Here is an 18,577-nt window from a genome sequence, read left to right as displayed (position 1 = left end):
TAATGTCAAGAGCAGTAGCAGCTGGAACGACCCCGGGCAAGGTAGCAGCGAATGTTATCGCAAGCATTTTTCGAACGAAAATAGTTTTCATTATTGCGTCGAGGGCTTCTATTCTTATTGTGCTTTTTATATTTTATTTTGGTTGTTAATTTTATTGTTGTTGCTGTTGTGTAGTATGCTGGAATTGGTGTGTTGTGAAGGTATGTTGTTGGGCATGCCAGCTTTGCACGTCCATTTTCGTTGGACTCGCACACATAGAGTTGCCAATGCTAGTTTTTGAATCGATAAAATGTTGGCTATTAGATTGGCACATTCTTGTTTCATGTTCCCGTGAAAGCTTGAAAATCAACCTCACCTTCGCGCGGTACCCCCTGTTCACTACAAACAAGGCTCAGTCGACCGAGAAAACGCGGTATAACCTTAGCATGCGAGGAGGAAGTTACTACGCTATTGCGGAACTAGGCTCGGATACAGAAGGTTAATCACCTACATTCATTGGACACATCATTATTGAACGTATGGAACGTAGTTTTATGAAAAATAAAAAAAAACCAATGCACGCTGAAGGCACTGAAGGCTATCACAGCCGAGGCTTATACCAAGTGTGTGTAAAATGAGGTTAAGCATGGCTTTGGAACATATTTTGAAGGCGATGGATGATAAGGACTCATATTGAATCATTTGAGAAAGATTTTTTTTGTCAATCCGGGTCAAATTTGATCAAGCCGCAATACATTTTTAATATTAAATTATCTTTACTATCATTTTGGAACTGGCAGATCGATGACATTATTATATCACAATCTGAATATTTTGAAGGCGATGATAAGGACTGTTATTGAAATACGTGAAAATGTTTTTTGTTAATGCGGGTCAAATTTGATCTTTGGTTGATTTCTGTTCTCTCTTAAATAAAGCTAATACTTTAAAGTTTTCACTTCCTTACTTTAGTACGATCATATTCTTTAATCCCGATAATGATTTATATTGAATCACATGAGAAAGAAATTTTTTTATCAATCCGGGTCAAATTTGATCTTATGTTGATTTTTGTTCTCACTTTAATAAAACCTTAAAGTATCAAGTTTTCACTTCCTTACTTTAGTACGATCATATTCTTTAACCTCGCGAGATTTCAGATTTTAGTTTCTGTACTATAAAGGCATTTTTACGTAGAAGAGCTTAGAAAATTCCCACAATAGCCGGTCTTACGTTACCGAAATTGATCCCAGATTTTGTTTTGGAGATCTAACCCCATTTAGGTCTGTAAATCTTAGTCTTAGAAAACTGCCTGTCTTTGAGATGCTCTAAGATAAGGTTTATTAATTTTAAGTTGTGAAAATTCTTTGGATTTCCTTCTTTCTCTTGTGACAAAGATTATTCCATCTAAGCATAATTAGAGGAAACGAATCTGGTCATCAGCGACAGATATTATGTTAGATGAGAGAGTTCATGGCTCTTAAGAAACAATTCTAAGTTATATACGGATAATCTTTGGCCCTGTCAACTGTAAGATTTGATAAAAATGGTAAGTCTTTATCTGGAAGAGGTGCCCTTCCAACATATTCAACTAGACCGACTACATCCATATGAAGTTTCATTATTGATGTTTCTTGACATACTTGAGAGCAATTTGTTTTTAACTAGCTATCTTCAGGTATGATTTCATGATAATAAAAATTGCTGGCAACTCTTCAAATAACAGCACACTCTAAATTCGCGGCGTGAGAGAATGTGCGAGAGGATTAGTGCTCTAAAATGGCATTTACCTGCCAGCTAAACTTAAAATATATGCAAATCGTGGCATGAAGGTTAACTATGCGCTTTCGTATTAAAGTTGGGCATCATAAAAAAAAACAGCAACAACAAATAGTACAGTAAATATAAAGGGTCGTAAGTAGAAAAGGATAAAGTGGAAAATGTGACAAATCAATTTGGCACTGAAGGTATTTCGGGTCATTTGTCATGGCAACAACTGTGGAAGGGAGGGCAAGGGAGCAAAGAGAGCAAGGCAAAAAGTGAAACAGAAAGTGATTGGCAGCGCGTTGTTGGGAAATTAGTAGCTAATGGTTTAGTGGCGATTTAAGGACACACTTTCGCAAAAGCTTAATTGGATTTTGAGTGAGAGCGTAGAGATTAGAGAGGAGAGTTAGAGATACAGATAGGAAGGGTTAATGATTTATTTATGAGAAATGTAGGAATTTTAGTTTAGAAATAAGTTGGCATTTTATAATAATGATGTTTTAATTAGTAGCCAAGTTCAAGTAGAGGAGAGATTTATTTTCCATACAAAAAGGTAAATTGTTATGTGATTTAGAAATTTAAATTTTTATTTTTAATATTTTTTTTTCTATTAAAATTTTTTTATATTCACTTTTATTTATATTTTTTATTTATTTAATTTTTTTTTAAATTTTTTTTTTTTAATTTTTTTCAATTTTTTTTTATTATTTTCTAAAAATATATATTTTTTTATTAATAAGAAATTTTTTTAACTTAAATTAATTTATTTGCCAATTTTTTTAGCTTTTATGACTCACCAATAAAAAACCACACATGCGCTCGTCCATACAGTTGTTGTTTGTACATTTCGCAGAGCACACGTCGCGCGGCTACGACATAGAATAGACCGACTATGATGCGAGCATCTTGTCGGCGTAGGTTGCGTACCGCATCTGTTGGATCGGATAGAAATGATTGTCTTGTGACGATTTCGACGCCCGCTTCCATGCAACGATTTTCGAGATCTTCAACGGTCTGCGAAAGAAAGAAATGAAAATTAAATATTTTTGTATACAAAATTATAAAATAATGAGTTGTATGCATATATAACACATAGGTATAAAGTATTCTTATTATATTAAAAAATAGTTGCCTACTTTTCAGCGCCAACGAACTTTCTTTAAGTTATTTTAGATACGAGTGATAGGAATGTAAGCTGACAGCAAAAGCTCTTTTATTGGTCCGAAAAAATTTGAAATGTTGCATACTTTTGAGCGGCATAAGTATGTTTAGTTATATGAAATTCATAACAATTGATTGAGGTAAGCTTTTAAGCGACTTTATACTATGCAAAATTCTGCTTAAATTATCTCTATCTAACTTTTATATATGTTTCGAGAGACAATTATTTAACTGCCAACAAATTCTATTGTATTTATCTGAAAAAATACATTTGCATACTTTCGGCATTTTCTTCTGAGTGTTATAAAACCTGATGGCAAAAATTGAACACCCCTTTTAGGTTATAAAATAAACGTCGGCTTACTTTAATAACCCTTTTATACCCCTATTAGTCAATATTAGTCACAATATAATAAAGCAACATGTTTAATCTATTATATTAGTGACTTAGCATCACTAGAAATGGCAGTCAAACTATTCCTGTAAATGAATGCCTTCAGCACATAGGCAGTCTTAATCTATCAATTAATATTCGCCAGCCAGCATCTATTGAATCAAGGATTATTGAATTACGCCTAAATGTGTGCTATCAGAGAAAGACTGTTAAGTGCATTGAATATGATTACATGTTTTCGTATTTACCAAGTCAACAAGTAAAGGGATTTATGTGTAAATATGTATATCCATATCTATATATGCGTATTATATATATAGAAATGCTAGGTAGCTCAATTAACTACATTCGGCTTGCTTCAATTGTTCGTTGCCAGCTTTGACGCCTGCGGGTATGCTTTTAACTAGCATAAACCAGATTCATTGTTGCGTTGGTAAAAGTTGCAATTTCCACAAAACGGCTTACAATCAAATCAGCTTGCAATTATGTAACAAAATTAAACAATGCTACAATGGAGATAGGTGAAATTGATAACGTTGAGCCGTAAAGTATGCAAATGCTTAACAGAGATTGAATATAAGCTGACTGATAAATGAAATAAATGAAATGTAGTGTTTGCGCAGAACTCTTCTCGTAGTTAAAATTATAATTTCTATTATATTGTGCATTGAAGTTTTCGCTATATGTGTATACAGCTACTGTTTTATAAATAGGAGCATTCGATAAATAGATACGATTAGAAATACGGGTTGAATTTGAGTAATTTAGTTCGAAAACGGGTATTATGGCATATTTATACCTACACTAGTAAAGATTGTAGAAATAATCTTGCTGAAGGTAATAAAACTTGTTACGATGGAATACAATGGGTGAAGGTTAACCAGAAATGCCAGAAACTGGAAGTGAAAAATCATTGGCCCGCTGCTTCTTACCCAAAAAGGATCTCCTGTAGAAGTTTCAACACGATTTCAATTTCTGCTGGCATCTCAACACTAATTTTTATTTGACTAGGGAACTAAATATAAAACTATCAACTTTTTGAAGAAGTTTGGAAGAAGAGGGCGTGGAAAAGTTATACCCAAAGGGCAACAATACCCTTCTACCTTCTTTTGGAGAAGCTGTTCCTCAGGCCCCACCTTTCCTACACTATATGGCATGACACAATGTGATTGGTAGCTCTGAATATATACGATTTCAACGAAATTTATTGACAAAATACGAAAAGACTTTTTCGACTACCCAATAGTTTGTAAGGAATTAGAGTGAGAAAGGAAGATAGATAGAGAAAGAGAGAGTAGAAGTCACAACGCTGAGTTATGTTATACCTAACTTGAGAGAAAAAAAAATATGTATATTGACGAAGAGAGTGAAAAATATATACTTAATCACCAATAATATATTGAAAGAAAAAGTGTGGAATATACTCAAGGCATCGCAACACTGACTTATCTGTACTTGACTCGAGAGTGATATTATCAGAGAAGATTTCGGAGAAGGTTCTTAAGATTTGGAAAGAGATCAGAAAGAGAGAGAGAAACATATGTATAGAAAGAGACTGGAAAAGATATATGTAGTGAGGTGTATAAGTAATAGGAGGAACTTTCTTGAAGATTTTATTATGGTTCTTGAAATAATTTGGAAGAAGAGAGAGCGAGAAAGATATATGGAGTAATATATTTGAAGAAATTGGGCGAAATATACTCAAACCCTTACACCACTGAATTATATTTGACTGAATAACCAAAAATTTTAGAAAAGATGGTTAGAGCTATTAGAGCTTTGTACAGGAAGGAGAGTGGTAAAGGAGAAAATATTTATAGAGAAAGAGATTGAAAAAGACATACAAGTATTCAAGGTGCAAAAACACTGATTTATAATTATCGGGAATGCTTATTAGAGCCTTGGAAAATGCGAGGGACACATATTAGATACATATTAAATAATATATAGTAGGAGAAAGGAGAGAAGATACTCACGGTTTCTCAATACTGATTTATACATATGTCTCGAGAACTAAACTATCATATTTTAAAAGGTCTTTGCTAATAATTTTAAGGTAATAGAGTATGGGGAGGAAGATATAGAGATAAAGAGTGAAAGAGAAAAATAAATAGAGAAAGAAAGAGGAGGAAATATACTCAAACGATCACAACACTGACTTATGTATATCTGATTCGGGAACTATATGATATTACTGGAAAATTATTCGGAGAAGCTTATTAAGGCTTTGCATTTTTGGAATAAGAGAGAGTGAGAGAAAAATATATAGAATAATAGAGAGCTATTTCTCTTTTATTTCTCAGAAAAAGGAACACTCAAGACTTATTATATTATTTATTATTATTTGAAAATAGTTTGGTACGAGAGAGAGTGGAGAGTGAACGAGAAAGATAATATGGAATCATACAAAAAAGAGAAAAAGGAGGAGATATTCTGTAGGCGTCACAACGCTGACTGAGAGTTAAAGAAAAATATAATCTTGAGTAAAATGTGAGAAGAGAGAGGATATGGGAACGCTGATTTCTAACTGACTCGGGAACGAATTTCATAATAATTCATAATAATTTTCATAATAATTTTTGCGAGGAATTTGTAAGAACTTTCTAAATTGTTTAAGCGAAGAGAGAGTAAGGGAGAATTTATATGGTTTCGAAGAAGAAATAGTTTATAACTCTGGAATTAGTTTGAGAAGAGAGAGAGTAGCAAATAAAGATATATAGAGAAAGAGAGTGAAATATGTATAAAACTCAAGATTTCCTTTATCTCCTTGGGTTTAAACGCTTAGAAGCTTTCCAGATCATATCAGGGTTCTAATTTCTTCAGAGCTCAGATTGGGATCGAGACCACAAAAGTTGAAGATTTCTTTTATGTGACTGTTTTGGCTCTAATGAAGTAATATTCTTGTATTGATATGCCTTTGGAGACTATGAGGATTCTAATGTTCTGGTGATTGATTTTTCAAAAGCATTATATTAGGCGAAAGAAACTGAGTGAAATATTAAAAGAACTAGTTCATCTCACTGCAGTTTAAGAGCCTTAAAAGCTGACACACAGAAACATTTTGTGCTCAAAAACTAATAAAAAGCATCTAAGAAGAATGGGCTCAACACCACACCTATTGTCAAGCCCAATTTCTGTTTATTTTTAATTTTCTTTCTGCTACATTCTTCGCTCTACTACCAGCGCCCATCCCCTGCCTCCAATAGTGAAAAAATAAATCCAAAAATAAGCTTGCAAGATTATACTTCACACTCACGCACACACTACCAGTCAAATATAAAATAATATGAGATTTGCGACACTCCTTAACGGCTGCAAAATGTAGTCGAGCAGAAGTAGCGCAGCTGCTCAAGGACAACGCCTTCAGTTTGACAGTTGCGCCGGCCGAAGTTGAGTGAAGGCTTCAAAGTGAGAAGTTTATGAAATATGCGAAGTGAAAGCCTCACACTCACACACGCCCACGCTAACAGTCAAATATTGTGGTTAAATCTGTGAAAATGTGTGTCTGTCTGTATGTGTGTGTAGCAGATTCTCCTTTTATGGAAATAAGGCAAGCGTAAAACTACCCATAAACCAGCCGAAATCTTTATGATTTCCAATGCTTGAATGCTTGCAAAGCATCAAACGCCAAAGATGTTGGGCGTAAGGGTTTGCCAGCGCTGTAAGATGATACGGAAAGTGCTTGCTATTTGACGCAGCAAGCAGCTTGTCTTGGCCAAGCTGTGAATGAGGAAAAGTTGAGTGAAAGCTGAAGGTTGAATGCCGAATGCCGAATCCTTCAAGTGGTTTAGGAAGTGGTAATGGGAAATGGGACTAAACTGTTGACGTTCAGAAAGTTTATAGATATTTTAAAAAAAGTTGGATGTAATATGAGTATACGCACACAAATACATGTATTTTGTGAATTTGTTTTTATTATGCGGCGCACTTCAATATATATGGAAATCATGTTGCGAAATTGAAAATATCAGCACAATTTTCTATGTTAATGTATTTGAACGATTGACTAAGGTTAAACTCGCATTTATTGTAAAATTTATGTATGCGGTAACATATTAATGCCGATTTTGTTGATAAGCAGGCATACATACATACATATATGTACACATATGTATATGTAAGTTGTTATGTCTGTAAGGGGTTGTACGAAATGCAGGCAATATTAAATTTATATTATTTTGTTTGTAATGAGAGTAGTATTGTTGTTGTTTTAACCCTGCATTTTAGTGTAACCTCAAAAAATTTAACTTATGTCGCATGAAAGTTACTAACCATGTTATTTGAATTAACATGAATATTTTAAACCAAAAAATTTAAAAATTAATATAGAAAATTTTTATGAGAAAATTAATTATAAACTGAAATAAAACAATAATTTAAAGGATTAAAATTAATTAATTAGTTGAAAATCTAAAATTAATTATATTGTATATTTTATAATTTATTAAAATTAATTAATTTTAATAATTTATTAAAAATAAGTAATAAAAATTAATTATAAACTGAAATAAAACAATAATTTAAAGGATTAAAATTAATTAATTAGTTGAAAAATTAAAAATTAATTAATTAGTTTTATAATTAATTAAAAAATTAAAAAAAATTATAATTTTAATTTATTTTCTCATAAAAAATTTTTAAAGTTAAATTTTTTAAATTAATTTTTAATTAATGAATTAATTTAAGTTAATAATGTATTCGTTATAAACTTAAATTATTCAATAAATTAAATAACTAAAAGTTAATTAATTATTTAATAAAAAAATTAAAAATTGGGTAATTAATTTATTTAAATTCATAATTTATTTTCTCATAAAAAATTTATAATTTTAATTTTAAAAAAATTGATCATTAATTAATTAACTAAAAAATTAAAAAGAAATTAATTTTTTTAAATTTATAATTTATATGCTCATAAAAATATTTTAATTTTCATTTTTTAAATTATTTTTAAATAAGTTAATTAATTTAAATTTATAAATTGTAAACTTAAATAAATTAATAAATTAAATACTTAATTAGTTAATTAAAAAATTTAAATTAATTAATTCATTTATTAATTAATTTATTTAAATTTATAATTTATTTAAAAACAGTAAGGAAGGGCTAAGTGTCTGGGTCGATTTTATACTCTCGCATGATAAAGGTGATAATCGAGATTCATTATCCGAATTTACATATTTTATTTATTTTGCTGTAAAATAATTAGAAAAATTCTGAGAGATAACCGATATTTTCGGTGGAAAATTAGGTTAGGTTATAAGGCACTATTCTTCGTGTTCGATATCAGGGACCTTGAAAAGTTATATTCCGATCACGACAATTTTTCCACAAGGATACCTCAGCTCAATACCGTATTTGTGTAAAGTTTTATTCCGCTATCATCATTGGTTCCTAATGTATATATTATACAGAAGGCATCAGATTGAATTAAAACTGAAATAAATCAAGGCGTGGTTTAAAGAATTCGCCCATATTTCGTACATGTTCATCAGGGTGTTAAGGAAATATTATAGAATTTCATTGAAATCGTGGAGTAGTTCCTGAGAATGGTTTTTGGTCCATAAGTGAATTAACACCCATTTTCAATTTTTAAAAAATAAGCTGGTAACAGCTTCCTTATTTCTTCCGTAATTAATTTTGTGAACGTTTTTTGTTAGTCAACGCACTTTTAGTGATTTTCAACATAAAATTTGTATGGGATTATTATCCGATTCTTCCATTTTGAACTGTATATGGAAATTCTTGAAGGAAACGATTCTGTAAATTTCGTTACATAGCTATAGTAGTTTCCAAATGTAAAAAACTTAGTATACTTTTCCAAAAAATTTACGACCAAATATTTAATGCGATCCTTTGTGCCAAAAAGTTCACTTTAATACCTTATTAATTTAAACTTATGACACTTTATAGGTTTTCGGTTTCCGCCATTTTGTGGGCGTGGCAGTGGGCCGATTTTGCCCATCTTCGAACTTAACCTTCTTATGGAGCCATGTACATGTACCAAGTTTCATCATGATAGCTCAATTTTTACTCGAGTTACAGCTTGCACGGTCAGACGGACGGACGGACAGACGGACGGACGGACAGACAGACATCCGGATTTCAACTCTACTCGTCACCCTGATCACTTTTGGTATATATAACCCTATATCTAACTCTTTTAGTTTTAGGACTTACAAACAACCGTTATGTGAACAAAACTATAATACTCTCTTTAGCAACTTTGTTGCGAGAGTATAAAAATTAATTAATTTACATTTATAATTAAATTTTTTAATTAATTAATTAAATTAATTTTTAATTTTTTAAAATTTAAGCAAGAAAATTTTTATGAGGAAATAAATTATAAATTTAAGTAAATTATTTAATAAATTAATACATTAATTTTAAATTTTTTAATTAATTAAAAAATTGATTGATTTAATTAATTTTTCGAATTAATTAAAATTTTTAATTTATATTCTAATCAAAATGTTTAAATTTTAATTTTTTAAATTAACTTTTAATTAATTGATTAATTTAAATTTATAATTTTAATTAAAAAAATTATGCATTGTAACTTTAAATAAGTTTTAGTTTATATTAATATGGAAAATCTTTATGTAAATGAAGTTTTTTTTTAAGAAAAATTAAGGGCATTGGCGTATTTAGTGCTTCAAAAATCGTATTTTTTCGCTTAAACTAATTATGCTTAATAATCAAAAAAATAAGCTTCAACTTAAATTTCATTGCGGAGAATTGTAAGTGAATTTAAGCTTATATTGAAGCCTACTTTCCGGCTCTGCTATAGCTTTTCCAATTGGCATGACAAAAAATTTTGACAACCTGAATCGTTATCCTGCCTGGAAATATCTCTTTGTCCATGTTCGACTCCGAATTTATTTCTACAATTTTGTTTTCGAAGAAAAGAAGGTGAATGGGGAGTCTGTAAGATCGTAGCCTACCTTAGGGAGTCCTACATGAGGTTTGAGTAAATAGTAACATATTTTTAAGCGCGAAATATGAACATTCACATTTACTCTTCATGTTAGTCTAGGAAGTAAGAAACTATTAACGTTGCCTTTACAATAGTAGAGCACTTAAAAGAGTTCTGGTGTTGAAATATTAAAGATGTATTGACCTCTGCTTAAATTTAGGTTTACAAAAATTTAAAACACTGTAATTCCAAGTATATTTTGAGGAGCATATCCAGTATCTGAGTTCCTTATGTGATTCCTGACCTTGCCGCAGTTCTTTTTGAGTGGACCATAGTTTAATATAAACGTACCTCATAGCCTATAGCTTACTTTTAGGCGTTGTCGCTCTTACAAACCTTTTTATTTATCAATTTCATTACTTCAAGGCATTCAATATATTTTAAATTCGCTCTTCTTCATTGCTTTCAACTACAAAAAATGACATATCTTTGTTATTTTTCTCACGCTCTCTTCTTCCCACTTCAAATAAATTGCTGTATCGTTATAAATTACACCCTGTGCTTTGTGTGTCTACTCATTTTTTGCCTTGGCTCGCCACTTTGTCTGTTTGCCGTATGTATCTACTCGCACGAAATCTTCTTCATTTATTACATTTCCGCATGCGTTGTCTCCTGTGTGCTTTGTGCGTGACTAAATGTCCATATACGTCGTTAAGGTGCACATATTCTCCGTAGAATTTCAGCAAGCAACAACTCTGTTGCTTTCTTTGCCTTATCAAATTGCTACCTTAAAGCACAAGTGGTAGTTTGTATATGCTGTTTTTGCTGTAAATGTATAGTATATGTAATGTTTATATAATTTTTTATGCCTTGCCAACGTCTTGTTATACGCCCTCACACACACTTACACACACATGCTCATAACTTTTGACGTCATAATCCACTTTGAAAATGTCGAAATGTGGCAGTTCAGCGCTCTGCTTAGTTATGCACATAACTGTAATCATATACATGTACATATTACACGCACGTCTCTCCAAGCTAATACGTCATATCTTGTCGCCGCCGCAGTCGCTCGCGCTGTCGCATAGTAATTCTTCGCGTTGCCTCCAAGGTGTCTATGCGAACGACAATTTTCTCAACAACATGCCTTGTTATTCTATTTTACAGTTTTTTATTATTGTGTTAAAATTTTTACGTGCACCCTGCAGCGTTACTCTCCAAGGAGCAAGCGACAGTAGCAATACTAAGTTGGGTTACTCATACGCCAACGCACACCAGGTAGATATGATTTATATAGTACTCAGAATGAAGGTGTGTGTGTATGTATGTTTGTGTGAAAAACGTATATCATCTGTCTGTCGGTGAGATAGAGTATTGTTGTTGTAATGCCCTTTACTCTCCGAGGCTGACTTACAAATATTTCCATGATGCTATGAACCTTTTGCTTTTGAGGAAGTTGCAATTTTTAAAGTTCCTTTAATGTGGTACTTTGTAGGTCTCTGTAGGTTTTTGTAGGTAGGTGTATTATTTGGTCTCCTAAGATTTCGATCAACACTTTTCTTATGAAGCAAAGATGTCTTTTTCTGAGAATGAAAGTCACTGGAACACTTGTTAGGTGTGGGGATCTTGCGTTGTCTCATGAGTCGCAGAGAGTTGTGAAATACCATAAAAAATATTCATGTCGAAATCCTGAAAGTGTAACAACTTGGTGAATATCTATTTGAAACTAATCCCTCAACATGAAAAAAAAACTTTAAGATATCTCCTGAAACATCGATGTCTTAGTCTCGATTTCTTAGTCTTTCACCAATAGACAGTGTTACCATTAGAACAAAGAAAATAAAATTTGGAAATCCTAAAAGAATAATGAAATATTGAAATGATGGAAGTACTATACCAAAAGGGATTTCGAAAAGTCCAAAACATTCCCTGAAAAATTGTATAGATATTCAAAATAAGATTCGGTGGCAACCATGGAAGCTACTTCAGTCGTTAAACTTTCTAATGATATGTGTCATTCCTGATTGCCATAAGGACTTCGAAATATCCCTGAATCAAAGCAAATAATTTTAATGACAGTCGGGTCTACGTAACCGGAACAGACCCGGATTTTTGTCCGGTCAAAGACTCTCATTTGGCCATAACTTTTGTGTAAGAAAAGGTAGCGAATGAGGAGAATATATGACTAAAGCATAATATTAGATTAGTTCATAGAATTGATCCAAAATCGATGGATCTCATCAGTTGGATAGATATTCATGCATTGTGTTACCTATAAACTCCGAAAAGATGGATCACCAGGTCTTCAATTGATGGACGCAGCGATTTGTGCTCTTCGCAAAATTTATAAAGGCTGTTAACATCAATCACAGCCACTTCGCTAGATTCGTCAAAAGTATTTCTATTGAAATATTTCAATCTCAGTCTGGCAAAAGCTGGGCATTAGAGAAGGAACTGAAAAGATGATGACACCTCGCCCTCTTCTGTACAGCTTTGGCAAAGAGGGTCCGACAGAATATCTAGACACACCAGGTGACCTGTTATGGTGCAAACAAGGCCAGAAGAATCTCGCAGTCGCAGAAGTTCTAGTCGTTGACCAGCGTCTGCTAATCTCACTGGAAGTATAAGGATCAAAGCCTAGAACGTAAGCAGACATTGGAGAACCGACTCGACTCCAAACGGAGGAAATTGAGGACAATGTGTCCTTCCTAGCCTCTATGAAGAAAGGAAGTCGCACTCTGGAGCAGTCAGCTCCGTTTGAAAGACGCTATAGTGGTCTGGTTGTATACAACTGGAGTTGATGAAGAGCTACTCCACCACCCACTCGATCGAGGAAAGGGTGAATTCTTTAGCCCCCCCTTTTTGAACAAGCGATAGCTGCTTAGTTAGTGTAATTTTTTCAAGCGCCCTTCGCCAGAGAACGACATCATTGGCTTAACTATGGTTTCATATAGCCAGAGAAACATTTTGGGTGAGAGACTCCGTTTCTTTCCAATGGATCATCTGTTAGAGTCTGCAGAGACGGGTACCTTTTTCACTCTATCCTCCATATTTGGCTTCCACGGTTTTATAGAGCTACCACTTTTGTTGAGAAGGCCCGCCTCATCCCAAGTGGTTTTCTACAACAGTATGAGGAGACCGAGGTCGCCATGTTTGGCTTCCATGAAAAATTTCTATCAAAGATAAGCCCAAGATACTTCACAATATCCACCCAAATATCAAAGAAAAGGCCTTCCCATAGAGAGAGGAGAAGCAACTTCAGCAATTTTTTACGCCTAATAAATAAAACTAGTTCACTTTTATTTGGACTTATGGTTAATCCTTTTCTCGCTACCAACTTGGTAACGCCATTAAGATACCCTTGGATCGTAGCCCGGTGTTCAGGTATTTTCCTTTTATCAAAAGGACCTCGTTCATAAAATTCTTAGAAAAGTTATGAAAAAACTTGATAAATGATTGACAGCTGTCAGTTGATTTTCGTTTTTTTCAAAATAAGTTTTTCTAACTTTTACTCTTTTGAGTTTATTTAAATTGTCTAACAACATCATATGAACTTTTTTGTACCAAATGTGTCATACTAATAAAATTTACATGCAAATGAGAAACACCCTAATACACGTACATACAGTTTTTGCTTTTTATTTACTTTAATTGAATTGATTTCAATTTTATAGCAATTGGCTTACTATAACAGAGCAATATTTCAACTACAGGAGCATTAAGAGTTGCGTATACACATATGTACCTACAAACATACACACTATGTAAGTATATCGCACAACCAAACACTCATGTAAAAATACGTCATTCGTCACCTACGCATTCAAGTCGACAACTGTTGGCTGCCAACAACACACCGCAACTCGCATGCTTTACAAAGACAATATTTTATTTTCCTCTCATTTGCCTTCGGGCGTTGTCGGGCTTTTAAATTTTACATATCTGAGATTTAAATTTGCTTTGTTTCCGTTATTTTTTTGCTTTGCTGCAGTCGGTTGGAAGGTGAAAGTTGAATGTACGCCTTAAATGGCAAAGTAAACTGTATGCTTCTACGCTTCAATTCATACATACACATACACACCCAGACACATATGAGAACACACGAGTGTATTGACATCTTCTATTCGCCAATTCATGGCATGAACTGTAATTTGCGAATCCTTTTTGCATGCAAATGCGTCAGTATAGACGAGTTTAATGTGATATCGTTGGCTGCTGCTGCTTCTTCTTCTTCATTTCATGCGCAATGTGCGATAAAAGTATAAATTAGATAAAATGATAAGGATTTGCGATTTGCGCTGCGTAGGAATTACATTTGGCAGCGATTTAAGTGCTTAAGTGGAATTGGAGAGATTTAGAATTTTTTTATTCAAAAAGCTTCAATAAGAATAAAGCTCTAATTATAACAAGCTTTTAAAAATGCTTTTTTTTTAAGGAAAAGTAAAGAAAAATAATCACAAAATTTCTTCACTATAAGAAAAAATTTTGTGGAGACTTTCAAAAATATCAAAAAAGTTTATTCACCACAAGAAAAACTGCTGTGTGGACTTGTAATTATATCAAAGAGCTTTTTTCAATAAAAAAAAATTACAGTGGAGAGTTCGAAAAATATCAAAAAGCTTATTTTCCATAAATAAAAAAAAATTATAGTGTAGACTTTGAAAAATAGCAAAAATGTTTGTTCACCGTAAGAAAAATTACTGTGTGAGCTTTGAATAACATCAAAAAGGTTCCTCAACATAAAAAAATTACAGTGAAAACTTTAAAAAATATCAAAAAGTTTATTCATTATAAAAAAAAGCTGCGGAGACAATGAAAATTTAAAATAAATCTGTATCAACATAAAAAATTAACTATGGAGAGTTTGAAAAATGCACCAAGCAAATAATTTCAAAACTTTGTTGCGAATTGTTTTGTCTCGTTGGTAGCACAGGTATCCTTTTCGAATGCTGAATAAATTTTTAGCAGCCTTAGTTTCCTTTACAATATCAAAGAGCTGTTCGGAGACTTTGCTAAAATAAAACTGATAATTTTATTTAATTTAAAGTATTTAAATTGCAAAAAAATTTCTTCTTCAACATTTTTGTCACCACACAACCCTGATTTTCGCTGCACCTGTGCACCGTAACATTCGCTTTACTTTCTCTCCATTCTTTCTTTACCGTACAGGCCATTCGTTTGCCATCCGCTGAGCTCTGATTGCACATTTCTTTTAACCTCATTTAAGGCAATAAACATTTACTTCTGTTCAACTGACATGGCATTTGGGTAATAAAAAGAAAATGTTACGGAAATTGTATTTTTAATTTCCATTGGGAATTTTCTTACATTGTCTTGCTGACACAAGTTGTTGTAATGTGATTTTTTCCGCTAGCAGTAGGTGGAGTAGTGACAGTAAAATCCGTTAGATTAAAAATAAGAATTAAAATATTTTATTGGTTTTTTATATGGGTGCATGAAAGATTAAATCTCAACCCCTAATTAATTTAAAGAATTTAATATAGTTAAGGAGACATATAAAAAGAAACTTTTTGAATAAACTTGGACTTTTAAATAAATTGTAATTTTGTAGAAGTTCGATTACGAGTTAACCTTAGTGTAATTCGTCTTCATTTTGGCTCTTTCTGCTTTTGGAGACTTTGAAATTGTTTTAAATTAATGAAATATCGCTTTCTGCAAACACTGCTACGTAATAATTTTATTTTATTTAACATTTTCAAAAAGTGGAGACTTTGTAGACTTTTCAAAAAACACTTATAGTTACCTAGTTAATATTGTGATGTCACTTTAATGTGTCCCGAGGGTATATAAGCAACAATTATGTGAATTTTAGCAGCTTGTAGGCATTTTTTTAGCGGTAGGGGCTATGTAGACTTCAGGATGTATATAAATATTTGATAACTAGATTTTTTCAAATTTAAAAATTTAGAAAAATTTTTATATAAAAGCTTCATATGAGGTTATTAGAGACTTATGGTTAAAAAATACTAAATAAAATAGAACAAAATTTTAAGCTTTTCGAATTACATATTAATTTTTATATTAGTTTTCGTATACCCTCAAAAGATCAAAATAAATGATCTAATAGAATTCATAGAACGTATTTAGTAAAGATGGAGACTTTTTGCCAAACCATATTTTCTTTTGAATTGCACGAAAGGTGTTAAAAGTGCTTTAAAAAAGGGTTTAAAAGGTTTTTCAAAATATTTTTAATAAGATATCGTTTTCTGGAGACTTTGTAGACTTTTAGAAAATTATTGAAAAAGCTCGGAAAATATATTTTCACTTGCAGAAAATTTATAACTATATAAAGGTTTTTTTGTGGAGACTTTGTAGACTTTTTGAAAATTTTTTATAAAGGTCCACAAATATATTCCTATTACCAGAAAAATATGTATAATAATTTGTTCAAATTATTTTTTATTTGTGGAGACTTCCAGCAAATCTACCTTTCCACCACAAAACCGTATTCTGTTCCTTTGCCTCGTTAATTTCACTCTGACTGCATTCCAAAGCCATGCCGCATATGACACTTATCACAGGAAGAGCCGCTGACATGTGTTATACATGTCTGTCGCCATGCGCCCAACATGCACACTGTTTTGCCTGCCAAAAACAGCTTTTGCCAGCGCGCATCACCAATAAAGGAGCAGTCAGGCGAGTTGCCGCCTCTATGACCTCTCAGCAGCTGAGCACTTGCGCAGCTGACGCCACATTTGTCAGACAATCTCATGCTTTCAGCAACACACCTCGGTGCATTTTCTACCTGCTGTTTACCTGTCATTGCACGATTCAACCTGGCTTGTCATGCTTCTTCTTCTGCTGCTGCTGCAGCAACTTGTTTCGAGAATGCATATTGCGTTGTGTAGTTGGCCGCAGCTGAGATGTTCAGCCACAAATACATCGAGAAATATGAAAATTTATTTCATCGCATACACACACACACGCACACAGCGGCAATACAGGTAGCACTTGCTGACAGAGTATAAAAATACCTTTGCGTGCTATTTAAGGAGTAAGCAAACTGTGTCTTTTTCGCATTTCGAAGCCTTTCTATGCGCATAATTCAGAAAACTCGGTGCATGTACAATTCGAATGTAGTTGTATGTGTGTTCGCCTCTGTGTGGTGCTTGTTTATCTTTGCGCATATGTGTTTGTCACTGCTGTCATTTATGTTGTCGCAAGTACCACATAACGTGGCACAAATGTCTTTCACCAAAATGTAGATAAAATGCAAAATGAAAACAGTGGCATGTTTGTAGAGATCCGTTTGCTGCTTTGAGTAATTGAGTTACATTGCTGTTTGTGCTGCTTACGCGTCGATGGTTTCATTTGTGTCGTATATGAAGGTGTTTATAGTTATATAAAAGAGATGTGTAAATATGTTGTGTATTGTATATACATATGTACATACATACATACATACATACATACATACATACTAATAACAAAAATTAATATTTTTGATTGTTACACCAAATTCTTCAATATTGCTTGAAAAGTTAAGCATTATTTATGAAAGATATAGAGCGTAAAGCAAAGTTTGTGGAGGTATATGCATATTTTTTAGTGGAGACTTTGTAGAGTTTTCCAAAACCTGCGTTATATTTATTTTTGAAGATTTTTCTTTAATTTATAAACAAATTAATGCTTTTAAGATTTTTTATTGCTTCATATGTATATTCATATTTTAAAAGTGGAGACTTTTAAAAATGTAAAATGTGTATACTACTGACGTGCTAACACTAATTGTATGCTAAAAATATACAATTTAAAGCTGTGGAGACTTTGTAGACTTTTGATGAAAAACTTATAAAATCACTTGTCGTGCTCGTAGATATCAAGATTTTAAGGAAACGCTTTTCTTTAATTTATAGATAAATTAATGTATTGAAAATATTTTGTTGCTTTTTATATCCGTATTGTAGAAGTAAAGAATTTTAGATATGTAGCTATTTACTTCTCACGACACCACGCTACTTTTACGCTAAAAATACAAATTTAAAAGCTGTGAAGACCTTGTAGACTTTTGAAAAAACGTGAAAAACACTTGTGGTGCTAGCAACTAAGACTTTTAAGAAAATGCAACGTTTTCCTGTAATATTTAGATAAGTTAGTACTTTAAAGATACTTTGTGGCTTCATCTATGTATATCCCTTACTTAAAAGTGGAGACTTTAAAAAAGTAAAGCATATACAATTATGACGTTATCACACAAATTTTACTCTAAAAATACAGAATTTAAGGCAGTGGAGGCTTTGGAGACTTTTGAAAAAACTTGCAAAAGTACTTGTCGTGCTAGTAAATACCAAGATTTTTAATAAAATGCAACGTTTTTCATAATTTTTAGATAAATT

At 32.4% G+C, this 18,577-nt stretch overlaps 1 protein-coding gene across 3 annotated transcripts in view; it reads right to left on the bottom strand.

Annotated features, from left to right (window-relative positions):
* Window positions 1-18,577, bottom strand: part of LOC105221829 (gamma-aminobutyric acid type B receptor subunit 1) — a 394,872-nt gene that overhangs the window by 76,505 nt on the left and 299,790 nt on the right. For all 3 annotated transcript variants that reach the window (XR_007422804.1, XM_049457025.1, XM_049457029.1), the window contains exon 5: window positions 2,541-2,757. Coding sequence is in view for 2 of the 3 variants with exons in the window: in XM_049457025.1 (XP_049312982.1) it covers window positions 2,541-2,757 (217 nt within the window). In the remaining variant the exon portion in view is untranslated. The remainder of the gene's footprint in view (window positions 1-2,540; window positions 2,758-18,577) is intronic.

This window comes from Bactrocera dorsalis, chromosome 1 (assembly GCF_023373825.1).
Source record: "Bactrocera dorsalis isolate Fly_Bdor chromosome 1, ASM2337382v1, whole genome shotgun sequence".
In the NCBI taxonomy this organism is placed as follows: Eukaryota; Metazoa; Arthropoda; class Insecta; order Diptera; family Tephritidae; genus Bactrocera; species Bactrocera dorsalis.
Note: the sequence above shows the minus strand (reverse complement) of the source record. Positions and strands in the feature narration are given on the sequence as shown.